Source organism: Ochotona princeps, chromosome 6, assembly GCF_030435755.1.
Source record: "Ochotona princeps isolate mOchPri1 chromosome 6, mOchPri1.hap1, whole genome shotgun sequence".
Lineage (NCBI taxonomy): Eukaryota > Metazoa > Chordata > Mammalia > Lagomorpha > Ochotonidae > Ochotona > Ochotona princeps.
The window spans coordinates 34,579,112-34,596,445 of record NC_080837.1 but is presented as its reverse complement, the minus strand read 5'-3'; the positions used below and the strand labels follow the sequence as shown (position 1 = coordinate 34,596,445).

General features: G+C 43.6%; 1 protein-coding gene across 4 annotated transcripts in view; it reads right to left on the bottom strand.

The window, feature by feature from the left end:
• The window catches only part of FRMD5 (FERM domain containing 5), a 319,707-nt gene extending 308,987 nt beyond the window's left edge, over nucleotides 1-10,720 (bottom strand). For 2 of the 4 annotated variants that reach the window (XM_058665923.1, XM_058665922.1), the window contains exon 1: nucleotides 9,596-10,716. In XM_058665923.1, the coding sequence (XP_058521906.1) occupies nucleotides 9,596-9,697 (102 nt within the window). In that variant the 5' untranslated portion in view covers nucleotides 9,698-10,716. Of the gene's footprint in view, nucleotides 1-9,595 lie in introns of all 4 variants that reach the window. The other 2 variants (XM_004578126.4, XM_012928315.3) reach the window with 2 other exon arrangements.
• Between the last annotated feature and the right edge of the window lie 6,614 nt (nucleotides 10,721-17,334).

The window sequence follows — 17,334 nt, the reverse complement described above, 5'->3', positions numbered from 1 at the left end:
TGGTTATTTGATATCACAATTAAGGCATTTCTCAGTATATCCACATTACATATTGGAGTGTCTGGGTTCAAGTTCCACCTCTGCTTCAAATTCCAGCTTCCTGCTAACTCACATCTTGGGAGATGGTAAATGATGGCTCACCTATCCGGGTCCTTGCAAACCTGGAGCCAAGCCCTAACTGTTGCAGATATAGGGAAAGTGAGCCTACTGATGAAAGAAGTGTCTTTCAGGCCTGGCGCGGTAGCCCAGCAACTAAAATCCTCGCTTTGCACACATGGGGATCCCATATGGGCACCTGTTCTAATCCCAGCAGTCCCACTTCCCATCCAGCTCCCTGCTGTGGGTTGGGAAAGCAGTCGAGGACAGTCCAAAGCCTTGGGATCCTGCACCCATGTGGGAGATCCTGACGAGGCTCCAGGCTCCTGGCTTCAGAATGGCTCAGCTTCATCTGTTGTGGCCGCTTGGGGAGTGAATCAACAGATGGAAGGTCTTCCTCTCTGTTTCTCCTCCGTCTTTGTATATCTGACTTTTCAATAAAAATAAAATAATTCTTTAAAAAAGTATTTTTCTCTCTCCCTTTAAAATAAACAATGAAAGTAAATTTTTAACATGGGATTAATTTTCATTTATCCTATTCCCTTGTCTTTTATACCTAATCAATCAACAAACAAGACATCAATTTTTACCCACTAAATATCTCAATCACCCAGAAATAGTGATCCTCAAACCTCAGCTTCTTAAAACAGACTTCTGTGCTCCATCGCTGAGTTGCTCAGTCAACAGGTCTGAAAGGTAACCATAAATTTGCAGTTCCAGCAATTACTAAGGTGATATTGATGCTTCTCATCCAGGAGCCACACTTTGAGGCTCGCTGTCTTAATCAACCCCTTATTCTACTGCACACATTTTCAGCACGGTTCACAATTCCTACAAAAGGAAAAAAAGCCCAAGTTGTGACAAAGTAAGATGACGTGAATCAGGCAGGAGAACAGCTAGATTCGAATCATTTCCCTTAGTGGACAGTAGCTCTCTGTGGCTTTTAAACGCTCATTAACACAGAGTTGTCCTAAAGGATTTCTGGAGTGGTCCAGGGTGCCTCTAAATGTAAACCAATGTATGAGATCATGATAATACAGGAGTCACAAGTAGAGCAGAGGGAACTGAAAGCAATAATCACTGTCAAAGGGATGTTTTCTGTAGACAAGTGAATGGAGCTATTGTATATAAACTCAGAGGTTGCCAAGCATGTGGTCCAATTATTTTGCCTGTAAGAGCATGGCACGGAAGGATCTCCTTAGAGAACTTGCTTCACACAAGTTGTTTTTAGTCTCATGGTAGCAAGCAAAACCAAGGAGAATTTAAATCTAAGAATCTTTGCAAGTTCCTTTTCCAAATCCAGAATACAAAACAAGGAAGTTAGAACATAAAGTAAAACATCACTCTTAGAAATAAGCAATTGAAGGGACCAGCATTCAGGCATAACAGATAAAGCTGCTACCTCATATGTTGGCATCCTTTATGAGCACTGGTTCATGTCCCAGCATCTCCCTTTTCAATCTAGCTCCCCTCTAATGCCCCAGAAAAAGTAGTGAAAACCAACCTGAGTGTTTGAACTCCTACCACTTCTGCAGTTCCTGGCTTCAGGCTGGCTCAGACCCGGCCATTGCAGCCACCTGGACAGAGAACCAGTGGATGGAAGATCTTCTTTTTCAAATACGACTTTAAAAAAATAAAAAGAGGACGAAGGAGCCCCAGCTCCTGACTCCAGGCTCCTGCCAATGCAGACACTAGGAGACAGCAATGAATGCCTAAAAATTTGGGTTCCTACAATCCACATTATTCCCCAGTCCATTGAGAGCATCCGAGGAGTGAGCCAGCAAATGAGCTCTCAACCTGTTTCTCTAAATCTTTCAAATTAAAAAAAAAAAGAAAAAAAGCTATTAAAATTGGTTAAAGTTCAAAAGAAAGTCTTATCTTGATTAAAATATTGACAGCAATAATGAGGATCACATGGCGGCCTTGGGCAGTAATAAGGCCTCAATATAAATCTAGGATTTAACCTCTGTAAAATTGGAGGTTGGAAATATGCACACTCCATTCTCCCTAGTCTATCTTTAGCTCTACCTACATTTAAAAATATTTGTAAATGTTTGAAGAGTTATATTGGTCACCAAGGTCTAGAGTTTTAAGGTAATAGGAGGTGTTTCAATTACTCCAATGTACACAAGTTTTGTTCTCTTAGGAGAAGCATGATTCACTCCACAACATAGAAATGAAAATGTTTTCATTTCTTATCTTCAAATCTCTTATCTGCATAGACAAACTAGTATGGCAGTTGGCCTAAGCCCTGGGTCAGGATAATAAACAGAGGGGCAGTAAATGACACCTGGCCTCCAAGCAAACAGAACTTTCTTTAAGCGCTGAGTTAGTGAGAAATAGAAAGTCTACATAGGGTTGCTGTCAGCGCTCTTTCATTGTATAAGTGCTGGCTAGGCACAACTGAGAAAAGAGCAACCATGTAAACCTACTCCATGAGACAGGGTCTGCAGATCTGCCCCTGCAGCAAATGAGACCATCAAGACGAATTCAGCTTCAAGTAGACAAAATGTTGGGGAGCACGGTTCATTTTCTATAGAGCCAAGTGTTGCAAATGAGGCTGTGAGATCTAAATCCTGTTTTATGCAGTAATGACTTAGGGGAAACAAGCAAAGATTTCTACTGTTATGATGATGTGTAATGCTCAAGATGGCAATTCTGGCAGACTTCTAACACTACATGAAGCATAGCTGCATAGTATTCATTTGATCTGAACCCATTAAAACCTGCAGAGACCAAGAGGAAGGGGAGGCCTAAAGGTTTGACACTCTATAGGACAGACTAACAAGTCACGGGAGCAATACAGACTGGGGTTCCACTAATACAACAAAAGATAATTACAGAAAATTATCAAAGTCCTCCAAAGGTTTCATGAATACCACATGGATATACTACACTTCTCATCAGGGAGAAGAATTGCAGAACAAAATAAATTGGATATGATGAGTTTAATCTAGTGAACTGGCTAATTCTCTGCCTGAAAGTGCCAGCACCCAATATGGTCACCAGTTCATGTCCCAGCTGCTCCACTTCCCATCCAGCTCTCTGCTTATGGCCTGGGGAAGCAGGAGAGGATGGGTCAAAGCCTTGAGACCCTGTATCCATGTGGGAGACCAGGAGGAAGCTCACGGCTCTTAATCTGCTCAATTCCAGCCATTACGAGTCATTTGGGGAATGAATCATGGGATGGAAGATCTCTGTCTCTGCTCTCTGTAAATCTGCCTTTCCAATAAAAATAAATTTTTAAATATTAACACAAGAATTACATAGCACAAACAAATCAAGAAATATTTACTAGATTATAACTACATAAGACATGGAACAAAGCACTATAATTCTCAGGATTTGTAAAAAGTTGCAGCTTTCTCTTACTCTCCTTTCTGTATTCTAAAGTATAATCTATCCTACAAAGTTCTGGCACAGCGTTTGACCTAGGTGCACATCCCATTGAGGGCAGATCCTGGCTCTGGCTCCCACTGCAGATTTCTGGGAGGCATAGGTGATGGCTCAGGCAGTTGTATTTCTGCCACCCAGCACAGCATTGGGACGGCGGACAAGCAACCAATGAGGGAATATACTTGCTCTCACTCTCTGCCTTGTACAGGTTTTTAAAGAAACTTCTTAAAATAATCCAGAATACTTTATTTTAATAATTATTACATCATTGGTAACAATCACACCAATGCTGCTTATTTTAGGTTATGCATTTTTCATACATATACATAAGCCACTTCAAACACATTAAAAAATTACTGTTTCTATCTTTGGGTTGTGGCTGACTTTATTTTGGAAATGTTTTTAAAGCTTGATACTAACAATGGCACTATCAGGACAAATGCGTTTCTGAGCAATATAAAAGAGGACTCAAAACCACATGCTCTTTCATTACACACTATGTTGAATTGCCTCATCTAGCATAGTCATTCCAAGCATTTAACAGACTACAAATTCATATAAATACCCATGCCAGATTTTACTCATGGGTATTTATATGACACTTTAAACATAAGCACTTCAAAGAGAAAAAGAATGAGAGATCATAACTGCCTGTCTGGACTTTACCTTCTGTACTCCAGAGACTGAACTGCATTAACTTCATACAATATTTAGCACAGAAATTAAGAAACAATACAAATGCTTTTAGGATTTTAGAAATTTACTCTGAAATTATCTTAGTTTCAAGAGTTAGAGTCTGACTTGTTATTATGCTGACCCTGAGACAACATAATTATCTGTTAATTTTTCTTAAAAAATTAATATTCATGAAAACACATCAGCTTTCCATTTTTTGCTGTGAATAAAATTATCCTAATTCTCTCACAATATTCTTTTTATATTAATGGATTAATTAAGGATTCAACTTGCCATATAGGAAGCAGAAATTATTAGAAGATGAATCACAGTCCAGGAAGAAATACCCCTTGAAAGCCAAGGATCCCATCAATTATATAGTCAGTACACATGAATTCAAATATTTAAAAAGTACTAACAAAGAATCAAGTTATCCCAGACTGAAACTTTTGTTTAATCTGAGAGGCAGAAGATTGGACAACAGATTGGACAAATAGAAACACGCACATCAGCTAGCTCTCTCCCTCAAAGACCCAAATGGTTGTGCTAGTCTGAAGCTGAGAAAGACTCATTCCAGGTCTCCAACCTAGGTGTCAAGAACACAACTACCTGAGCTGTCACTATTGTTCCTCAGGATCCTGGTTACAAGTCCAAGCTGTGTCAGGAACTGGAGCTGCAATCAAACCCAGGCATTCCCATGTGGACACAGGCGCCCGATCCACTAGGCCAAATACCACCTCTCCAGCCTGGGAGTTCACAATTTTATTGAGACTATTAAACTATTTTATGAAGATTTAAGATTCAAGTTGATTTATTCTCCTAAAAAAAGTAAAGCATTTCCAAATTTTAGTTTTTTATTTCAGTACAAGATACAACATACAGTATACTAGTTTGTTTCTTCTTATTTTTAGTGATTTCAAAAACTATTTTCTCTTTACTATGAAATAGGCATTAACATTCCTACTGCATAAATGAAAAAATTTAAGGTTGAAGGGAGAATGGATCAGACAAGACAGAAGAGAGGAAAAAACAATAGAATTAAGAAACAAAAAGACCGAGCCCAGCATGGTAGTCTAGCAGCTAAAGGCCTCGCCTCTCACACACCGGAATCCCGTATGGGCGCCAATTCTAATTCCAGCAGCCCTGCTTCCCATCCAGCTCTCTGCTTCTGGCCTGGGAAAGCAGGGGAGGATGGGCCAAAGCCTTGGGACCCTGCACCCATGTGGGAGACCCGGAAAAACCTCCTGGCTCCTAGCTTCGGAATGGCTCAGCTCCAGCCTTTGCAGCTACGTGAGGAGTGAATCAACAGACAGAAGATCTTCCTCTCTCTCTCCTCTCTGTATATCTGACTTTACAATAGAAATAAAATACATCTTAAAAAAAAAAAAAAAGACCAGAGTTTAATTGCATTGGCTCCACTAACATTGTGCATGTTCCTTTGGCTTCCTGAACTTGTTCTTTCAGCTATAATACAGAAATTATGCCACCTACCCACCACATGGTTGGTGTTAAGTAAAACACCTGAGAGCCCAGCACAATGTCTCAACCAGCCAATCCTCTCGAAAGTAAGTTTGTGTCTTAGCTGCTCTAATTCCCATCCAGCTCGTGCTTACGGCCTGGAAGGGCAGAGAAGAATGGCCCAAATCCTTGGACCCCTGCACACCTGTAGGAGACCCAGATGAGGCTCCTGGCTTCACAGCAGCACAATGTGGCAGTTGTGGCCATCTGAGAGTGAACCAGCAGACAGAGGATCTTACTGTCTCTCCTCTCTGCAAATCTGCCTTTCCAACAAAAATAAATGTTAAAAACAAACAAAAAACACCTAACAGAAGCTTAGTATACAAAGCCCGTTAAAAACATGGTTCTCTCATTAATCCTACTGTCATTAATCCTACAATTCTACTTCCTTCACCTGGTACAGCAGATATTTAAACAATCCATAATGGTGTTGTGAAGGAAATGAACAAACAATGCCTGGAGAGTGCCCAACAAACACATGGGTTCTGTTCCTTCTCTCCCTCCCTTACCCCTACCTAAGTGGTGGAGACACAGTTAAAAGTGAATATTGGGTCTACTGCAGAACTGCCTCTGCACACACATTTCACTTATAACAGATTCTTATTCAACTGCAAAAGCTAATTTAACCCAGCTGCTTAGTCAGTTACCTCAATGTGCCCCCAGTAAAAATTTATTTCTAGGGTTGCTCTCCCTTTCAGTGATCACAAAAAAGTGATTAAGATTTCTGGCTTGAAAAATATATATGCTTTTCCAATACATATTTCTACTAGATATTTTACAATATCTATTCTTAAAATTGATAGACTTTATAATCTGTTTAAAAGATGTTCCTTATGATATTACATTTGTAGGCATTGAAATTAATGACTCCATTCAGAAATCTAGATACTTAACTGTCTCATTTTTCCTATTTCCCAAATAAAATAGCAAAGTAAGGTGGTAAACACAAAATAAATATAGATAGACGCAAACGAAGCAGATGAGTGAAAAAATGGCCCAGATCTGCACTTATAAAGCAATGACCTTCAAAACTGTCAGGAGACTGCTAACCATATTCTTCACAAGGGAGCAATTATACTAAGCCCTCCTATACATACTTTTATTTCTCATGGTCTACACGCATATTTCCATATCAGAAAGTATGAAGAAACAATCTGGTAGCTGTGGCAACCTTCACTGAGAAGACATAAAACACTTTCATTACTTTAATAATCACATCCTATTCGCCAGATCAGTGTAAGTGCTGCATTATGAAAGGCTAAACTAGTACTTTGAATTTCCTACAAATGAAATTTACCAAACGTGGCTAACATGACTCCAATTAGTGATGCATTTCTGATTCTGGAATATCCTAAGTGATCTCTGATTATCTGAAGAGGCACAAAAATCTTTCTAAAACACACATTTTATTCAAACAGAACTGTAGCATACACTTTAAGGGAGCTCAAACTGTCACACCCCGAAATCAAAATATGTAGTACTTCCATGCCTAAAAGGCTAAGATTGCTTACCCTAATGACAAGCTCACAGATCTTTTCCTTACCCACTTAAAAGCCCAGTGTTTGCCAAATATGCATGTTCATACACTCACACACACACACACATATACACACACTATAGAGGAAAAGTTGGTAAGGAAATCTCAATTTGTAAAACGTCCAAAAAAGCTACATGCAAAAAATTACTAATTTCATGTAAGAGACTGTCTTTTTTAAACCTCTCCCCTCTTGGCTGAAGACAAAAGCAATTCAGAATGGTGTTGTCAAATAATGCAACATCACATTATACTTCAGAATTTCTATGCTTTTTAGATTCCACATAGAAATCATAACGCACAACCATTAACGCTGTCTAGACAGCACTATGAGTTACCATATTACATCAAGCTTAATTTTTAAATAACATTCAACTGCAATCATGTAAAAGAAGAGCAGCAGGAAACAAATAAAACCACAGCAAGACACAGAAGCATAAATCCTGGTTAACTTAAGAATATCCCTTTTCTTAACGGTGATTAAAAAATCCACAATTATAATACCGATCACATGCTCACAGGTTTCACTAATTGGGAAAAACTGGTTGCCTTATCACAGTGCCTTAAAACCATCAGGCTCTCATGCCCAGTACAGCGGTGATGTGAATGTTTCATTTCTGTGCTTTATACCTCAGCAAAAGTTAATGACCTGCCCCAGAAATCCTATTTCACCACATACCCACAAAGTATTCTTAGGACTCACGAAGTCCTAAAGCTCCCAGTGCCCTTGACATGCTATTGTGCAAATGCTTTAAATGGTAAGACAAAAGGAGGAAGACTTTCAAAGCTCTCCATGCATGCATATAGCAAAGAAACCCCTTCAATGTGGTTTTTTTTCCCCACCTCCTCTACTGAAACAACAAACAACAACAAAAACCTGTGCGTGGCGCCGTGATACGACAGAAACAAAAAAGTAGCATGGCACTCATTCAGAAGGGATATCATAAAGAGCATCTCTCCAGCACAATTCGACTACAAAAATCCTTTCGCGAGATGGCTAGCCTCAAGAACAGGGGCCCTCCAAGATCCCAGGCAGCGGGCAGCACTGGTGCCCAGCGCCGGCCCGCGTCGGGGACGGAGGGGCCTGAGGGAGCCCGCGGCTCGCAGCGCCGAGTCGGCAGAGCACAGAGGCTCCCTCACACTACCCAGCGTCTTTCTCACACACCGCTCTTTGCCGCGATTGAGCACTGTCAGCAAAAATTAATTAATTAATAATGATCATTTCAAAACGGGGGTGGGGGCAGGGTAGGGGCGTGGTGAGGGGGCAGGAGACCGCGAGCATGAGGGACCTGGACACATCCCAGCCGAGAGACGCCGCCGCCGGTCTCTGGCGGCAAAGGCGAGGCATCAGGTGAGACCCCTCCGGGTCCGTCAATTTGCCTCTCCTCACACAGCAATTTCCGGCGAGAAGCCCAGAATCCTCCCGGAACAGGGGTGAATGTTTGGTGTCTGTCTCCGACTTTATAGAGCAGCAGACAGGGCTGTGAGGCTGCCTTCCCGGGACCGACTACTACTCCTGACGCGCCGCACAGCACGAGGGAAGGAGCCCGGGCCAGGCGTTGTGAGGGGAAAATTTTTTTTTCCTTTCCCACGTACCAGGCTGAGTAGCAGCGTCGTATTGTTGATGTTTGGGCTAAGTCGCCCCCTGGCTCCCATTTCGCTGAGACTTGTTGCTAAAATCTTGACCTCACGCCCCCTCAGAATTACCACCACCCCAATACACACACGCACAATAAGATATGGGGAGCCAAAAAAAAAAAAAGCGGGATTCGGGGGCTAACCCTCAGGAGCCCGGACAGGGCTGGGCTCCCTTCAATAGGCCACTCTGCATGGGCTGCCCGTTCAGTTCTACCTTCTGAGGGCTCTGACTCACAACGCTGGGAAGCGGGGGGCGGGGGGGCGGATTTATGACATAAACCACCATCCTTCCAACCACTTGGAGGTAAAGACTCGCCAGCCAGCAGCTCCTGCCCCACCGGAGAGCCCAAACAAGCGCCCCGCGACGGGGCGGGCCCCCCCAAGAAGCAGCTCGCGCACCCTGCCAGCCTCCCTCTGAGGCGCTCCCCACCCCAAGGCGGGCTCCTGGAACCGGGACGAGGCTCCCAACGCCGGAGAGGAGCGCAGACAGGGGAGAAGGTCGGGGTTCGGGACAGCCTGGGACTCCCTCCGCACCAGGTTGCCCCCAGCTCCAGCAAGGGCGACCTGCACCGGGGCACTCCGCCGCAGCAATGAGCCGGACAAAGCGCAGCGCTGGGGCTGCGGCGACCACCACCACCACCCCTCTCGCTCTCTCCACCCAGAGCGGCGGCCAAGTTGGCCGGACTCGGGAGACTTGGAGAGGACAGGGTCCCGCGGGCGAGCCGGCGCGGCACTGACCTGGATGGTGCAGGTGTACTCGCTGTCGTCCAGCAGCCGCACGGTGCAGCTGTACTCGCGCTCCAGGCTCCTGCTGCTGCCGCTCATCAACCTGCTCAGCATCTTCCCGCCCGCCCGCCCGTTCCCGGGAACGACGCGGCGGCGCTGCGGACCCCAGACCAGGCGCCCCTCAGCTCGGCAGCTCCGCGCGGGCCCCGGGAACCTGCACCATCACCCTGACCCCGTCGCTGCCGCTGGCCCTGCTTCCCCTCCCTCCCTCCCTCTCTCTCCTTCTTCCCCTCGGCCGCCACCACCTCCTCCCCCAGCCCACAGCTAACGCCGGGCGCGCTCTCTCTCTCTCTCTCTCTCTCTCTCCCTCTCTCTCTCTGTCGCCCCACTGCCCGTGCCCAGCTCGTGGGGGCGGGGCCTTATCAGGAGGCGGCCAATGGCGGTCAGCGCGGCGGAACCGAGTGGCAGCCGGAACAGCCAATCGAGATAGGACACTGAGATGATGGGCGGCCCGGGGAAGCAATCACAAAAAAGCAGTCGGACTGAAGCCAAGCCGGACCAGCCCTCTAGCGTCCTTAACTAGGGGCTCTTCACCTCCCCGGTGGTTCCTATGGATGCTGTTTCCCCTCCCCCGCGCCAGGTGTGGGCACTCGGCCGGATAGATGTCTGATGAAATACACCTGACCTCGGTTTCCGGAGCCGAGTCCCGCACCCCGCAGCGCCGTGGTTCCCGCCCTTTTGGGAGAAGGGTCCAGGAGGCGGCAGGGTTCGAGATCCCAGTCGCTGCACCTGCAGATGCGGGCACCTCTGCTCTAGACCCGGAGGCCGCCTCCCACTTCTGCTGAACCCCCAAGTCTGGCAGACAGGCCTCTTATTTTGGGGAACGTCTGCCGTATGGGAACTACTTAAGTAAAAGCTGCTGGGATCGCAGAGGTCTTTAAGCGTCTCGGTTTAACCCTTAGAAAAGCCTCCACTCTAACAAAACCGTTTCACTCTTTCCTTTGATGAACAAAAGGAGACGGAGGCGTGCTTGCTCCTTCGGCTGCTAAGGAGCAGAGGAGCCGAGGGAATCGTGCATTTTTAGGATTAAATTACCTCTTCAAACCACAGTATGTCAGGTGGGGCATATACAACACAAAGACAAAAAAAAAAGTTGTCTTCCCTTTGTGACCCCCACATCCAAGGACTTGAAGTTCTTTATAGAACTTCACTTGAGATGTGATGTGCTTCCTCGGATATTTCAATGGCAGGAAATGCTATAATCATGTCAACCCAGAATTTTAATGTTGTAACATGTGTATAGATTTAAAATAATGAAATACACATAATAGCCTATTTTGTTTTGCTATGCTTGTTTATAACACATAACAAAATGAAACCCTATATTAATCTAGGGAGAAAAATCTCACCTTTAAAATATGCCTGTTCCCTAATGTCTTTGGATTTCATTATTTCTCTGAGGTTTTGTTTCTTAGGTGTTTTTTTGTTTTTGTTTTCGCTCTTTCTACCTCTCTTTTCTCTCCCTCTCCCTCCTTTCTCCAGTTATCACCTGAGTAACTGCCCATGTTGCTCTTTTTTTTTTTTTAAGATTATTTATTTTTATCGCAAAGTCAGATATATACAGAGAAGACTCACTCCCCAAGTGACCACAACGGCCAGTGCTGCACCGATCCGGGTCTCCTACGTGGGTGCAGGGTCCCACGGTTTTAAGCTGTCCTCAACTGCTTTCCCAGACCACATGCAGGGAGTTGGAAGAAAGTGGGGCTGACGGGATTAGAACCTGCGCCCATATGGGATCCTGGCACGTTCAAGGTGAGGACTTTAGCCACTAGGCCATGGCACCGGCCTAGTTGCTCTTCTTACTGTTTGCACTCTCCTGTGTGGTACTTAACAGCCATAGGAAGAGGTTCCTCTTGTTAATACAACCCTGTCTGGATTACTTATGAGACTAGAAACAGTAAGTCAAATATCCTAGGTGTAAGCTCCTTTTCCTTCATAACCCAGTAGACAGCTTGGTGCCTGCCCAGAAATAGATATTCAATAAATATTGAACTGAGGTAAATGAGGCTGGCAGATATGCTACAGTACCTAATGCTAGAATGTCTATAAAGAATTTCAGGAATGTCTTAGAGACAAGGAAAAAAATTAATGTCTGTTTAATTTCATCTGCTAGAAAGGCAGAATAACAGAGACAAAAATCTTCTATCTACTGGTTCACTCTCCAAATGCCAGCAGCAACAGCCTGGACTGCGCCAGGTTAAAACCATAAGCCAGGAACTCTATCCAAGGGGTTTCCTATTCAAGGGCAGGAGCCTGATCACTTGAACCATCATTCACTATTTCCCAGGATGCATTAGCAGACATGGAGGAGCCAGGACTGGAACCAGCCTTCTGATTTGGGATGCAGGCACCCAAACAGTGACTTAACATGGTATGTCACAGTGCCTGTCCCAAAGTAAAATTATGAATATCCCAAAGTGATATTCCACAAAACTGAGCTTTGGTGTATCATGTGGATAACATAATAGGAGAGTTCACAGAGGAAGAATTTTTGATAAATGCTATTTATTATAGATACCACAAGAGAAACAGAAAAATGTCCAAGAAGCCGGAGGAAGCCCTTTATTGTTGTAGTAGGGAGGTGTTTTAACAGGTTATGCAAATAAGCAGATGTTAGGAAAAAAAGACGAAACAAAACTGTGAATCCAGAAGTATTATAAGTAACTGAATACAGTCTGTCTTCAAAATATGACTACAGTGCGTCTTCAAAATATGATGCAACAAAAGGGAATTAGACTATGGCTCATATACCATGTGTTAAATAGCCTCCCCACTCAGCCTAAAAAAAAAAACCTTAAAATAATAGTTGGATATTCATTCACCCTAATGTATAATATCCAAAGAGGGCTACACGCTCTCAGTTTCTGTATGAGATACAGCACTCTATGAAGAAAAAATAATGATTAAAAAATAATGGAGGTAGGCCCAGCGCAGTGGCATAGCAGTTAAAGTCCTCGCCTTGGACGCGCCAGGATCCTATGTGGACACCAGTTCTGGTCCCAGCAGCCCCACTTCCCATCCAGCTCCTTGCTTGTGACCTGGGAAGGCAGTCGAGGACAGCCCAGAGCACTGGGACCCTGTACCTGTGTGGGAGATCTGGAGGGAGGTTCCTGGCTCCTGGCTTCAGATCAGCACAGCACCAGCCGTTGTGGTCACTTGGGGAGTGAGTCATCGGGCAGATAATCTTCCTCTCTGTCTCTCCTCCTCTCTGTACATCTGCCTTTCCAATATCTTAAATAATAATAATGATAATAATAATAATAATTTTAAAATAAAAAGAAAAAATAATGGAGGGCCCAGCGTGATGGTTCAATGGATAAATCCTCACCTTGAAATTGCCAGGATCTCACATTGGCACTTGTTGGCAACGCCCGCGTCGCCACGTACCCCGAGCCGAGCGGAGGGACTAGGGTTACACAAAAGACAATACGCAGAGAGCCAACACACAGTACACAGAATGCCGATCGATGATAGATTGATCTTTATTGCAACTCCAGGCTTTCTTTTATACTCTCCCTAGCTCCTCCCAGTGTTTATCTAGTCCTCAAGGGGCCACCCTAAATCCTCGAGTTCCTCCCAGTAGTGGCCACCCTAAATCCCCTGAGTTCCTCCCATTGTTTATCCAATCCTCTAGTGGCCACCCTAAATCCCTTGAGTTTTATCCAATCCCTTGGCAGATAACTTGACAAATAGGAAGCAGGAATTTGCGGTTAAGCCAGTGGCTAGATGTATCAGGCCAAAATTGCCAATCCTGTTATGCTCTGAGAAACAAGCTAAGCTGTGGAGTTAATCCTTGGGAGACCGGGGCCTACAGGCACTGGTTTATGTCCCAGCTGCTCCGCTTTCCACCCAGCTCCCTGATTGTGACCTGGAAAAGCCGTAGAGGATGGCTCAAAGCATTCAGACCCTGCACCCACATGAGACTCAGAAGATGTTCCTAGCTCCTGGCTTCAGATCAGCTCAGCACTGGTTTGTGCAGCCACTTGGGGAGTGAACCAGTGGACAGATCTGTGTTTCCTCTCTGTAACTGTGATCTGTCTCCCCAATAAAAACAAATCTTTAAGTAATAATAATAATAATAATAATAATGATAGAAGAAGAAGAAAAATAAAAATCCAGAGGTATACCTCAAATATAAGGCTCACTGGTAGAAGCCTGAGGGGAAGTAGAAAGGACTTATATAAAACCAGACTGAGGAATACTTTGTTTTTCCCAGGGTTATTGATCTGGGGGCTCAGGAAGAAAGGGGATTGTTTGATCAAAGGCCTCATATGCCCTTGAGAACCAGTGTCATGGCTTTCATGCATCTTTGAATATTAAAAAAAAAGCCACATTTAAAACAAAACTCTAAATTACATGACTGAATACTCCCACCTTCCAAATTGTCAGGATGTCATGCCTGCTTTAAATCTCCTTTCTACTATGAAGGACTCCCAAGGGGAGGTGTTGCCTCCCACACATGCCTGAAATAACTGAACTCCCACCTTGGCTTCAAAGGTCCTGTCCCCTGCTGTTCTGGGGTACTGATCTTTCTCTAGCCAACACAACCCTCACCTTAGGACATGGTCAGCTGAAGCACCACCCTCTCTTTACCAGAACACTGCAAACACAAATCCTTCCCAGCAAAGTTTCCCCCCAAAATAACCAAGACCCAGCTATAATGGCCAAATATTGAGAAAGAGACTCACTCAAAGTTTAGAATGCAGGGCCCAGCACAATGGCTCAGTAGCTAAATCCTCACCTAGCACACACCAGGATCCCATAGAGGCACTGCTTCATGTTCCTTTTCCTCTCCAACTCCCTCCTGATGGCCTGGGAAAGCAGTAGAGGATAGCCCAAAGCCCTGGGACCCTGCACTCATGTGGGAGACCCAGAAGAAGCTCCTGGCTTTGGATCAGCTCAGTTCCAACTGTTGGAGCCACTTGAGGAGTGAACCAGCAGACAGATCTTTTTCTCTGTCTCTCCCTCTCTGTAAATCTGACTTTGCAATGAAAGCAAATCTAAGAAAAGACAGAGAGAGAGAGAAAGAAAGGGAGAAAGAAAGGAATAAATAAATAAGGGAGGGAGGGAGACAGAAAGAGAGAGAGAGAAAGTGAAAACAAAATTGAGCATGTAGGTATGATATGACCATTATCAAAGCCCTCATGAACTAGATACAGGCTGTCAAGCTGGTTCATGCGCCTAAAGACAGTTTCTCCTCTCCAGCAACATTTTCTCGGACCAGGATGTGGGTGTGCAGGCCCACTGTGAAGCTTAGAGAAGAACCTGCTTATTCGGGCTGAGCTCATGCTCTCTTTTTGTCCTTCCTTCTTTCCTTCCTTCTTTCCTTCCTTCCTTCCTTCCTTTCTTGTTTTTTAAAACTGTACTCATTTGTTTGAGAGGCAGGGAGACAAAGACAGAGCTCCTATCTACTAGTTCTGTTTTGGGGTCCATGTTTAAAGTCCTATTTTTGTCCTCAGAAACTTCTTTCTAGAAAACCCCACCCTCTATACCCAAGAGTGTGACTTTAACCTCTGAGCCAACAGGACCATCACATTAACACATACTAACCCAACATTAGTACATTTGTCACAAGGTAAAAATTAAAAAAAAAAAAATTCACATCACCACCGAAAATATATTGACACACATATGTCCTAAATCTATTGAAATTTGCAATATCTGCAAAGGAGTGCTTTTGTCCCACGCACCCAGATTTGCATTATAAATAATAATAATAATAAATAATAAATGTACACTTGTTCACTGCTCAATATGGGTAATTAAACAATTTCATTGCTTTCCCAGACTAGTCTGTACCTCAGGAAATGTTCAAGCTTTCCTTTTTACCAGAATAGAAAACCACCTGCAGTTTAAGAAATTTTCTATGTTCTACCAACCCTTAGGAGTTCCAGTTTAGCCACTATTGCACTTGGAAAAAGTGCAATTTACTGAGCATTTATAATATTTCAGATACTGTGACAGCCTTCTAGAAAACATAACACAGCCAAAGTGTGGAAAAAGGAAAGATGCGAATCAATAAGTTCATATTCCAGAAGTGTTAGATCTGTATACAATACATAGAATATGAACTAAGTATAGGAACACAAAAAATGGCAAAATTATTCAAGCTTGGGAGAACTAAAGGGGCTTTCAGAGACAGCCACCAAGTTGGATCCTGAAGAATGGACTAGTGTCTTAATGAATAGAGAAGGTAGGAAAGGAGAAGGATATGGGATGAGGAGTGATACACTCTATGTAGAAGAAACAACATTAGTAAAAGCATAAATATAAATGTGTAGAGAATGTTCCGGAAATTGGGGTGGGTGTTTGGCACCACAGAGATGCTCTTTTGAATGCCTGCATCCCATACTGGATTGCCTCCACTGGAGTCCTGGCTCTGTTCCCATTTCTATCTTTCTGCTAATGTATATCCTGGGAGGCAGCAAGTCATGGATCAAATACTTGGGACCGTGCCACCCACTTCCCAGATTGACCACGCAGCTCCTAGCTTCAGCTTGGCCCAGTCCTGATTATTAAAATCATTTGGAAAGTAAACCAAAATGAGAGCATGCTCCCTTTTGTTTTCATTCTTTCTCTCTCTCTCCCTTCCTCTCCCCTCTCTACCTGTCAAATAAACAAGTAATTTTTTTTATTACAATAATGTTCCAAAAAACAGCAAAGGCCCAGGATAGTTAACAAGTAGATTGCATTTTGGCTGTAAAGAGCTGAACTGAGGCCAGATCATACAGGAATTTCAATGCCATGCTTAGAAATCTGGACTCTATTACATCACCAGTTGATAGGTCACAGGATCAGAAATGATAACTTTGATGATAAGATAAAGGATTAAATTAGAATATAAAGAAGTTACTTCCTGTGTAGGAAAGAAAAGATTCTTAAAACAATAGAATGTCTTCAATGAAGTATCAGAGGCATTTATAAAATGTCCCTTAGATTTGAGTGACAGGCTTTATTATATTCTTCAATTATGGCTCATTTTCCTTAGATTTCCAGTTATTCATCAGTCATTGTTTTAGAAGCAGAATATATAAGAAACAAAGGGGGCTGGCTCAGAAGCCTACTGTTAAAGTTCTTGCCTTTCATGCGCTAGGATCCCATATGGGCACCGCTTTGTGCCCCGGCTGCTTCATATCCCATCCAGCCTCATGTTTGTGGCTTGGGAAAGCAGTAGAGGACGGCCCAAAGCCTTGGGACCCTGCACCTGTGTGGGGGACCCAGAAGAAATGCCAAGGTCCTGGGTTCAGATCAACTCAGCTCTGGCCATTGCAGGCACTTGGGAAGTGAACCGGTTGACGGAAGAGCTTTCTCTCTGTTGCTCTATCTCTTTGTATAGCTGACTTTCCAATAAAAAATAAATAAATAAATCTTAAAAAAATAAAATTAACTCACTGATTCAAAGAACTTTACTAATGATTTACCATATACTTGTCTATGCCAGGGGCTGAGAGCATTCAAAGTCTGCATGGAATTACTGACCCATGTAACCTACAAAATGGTCTCAATAACATTTAATAAAGACTCAAATTATGTAGGTTAATATTAAGTGCACTTTGGTTTTTAAAAAGCAGGATATAAATTGGGGAAAACAGCAAAAATAAATACATAATTCAGAAATGGCAAGGATATGACAAAGCAGATGAGTAGCAAGAGGAAATCAGAACATGCCCAAAGTTCCCAATTAATGATGT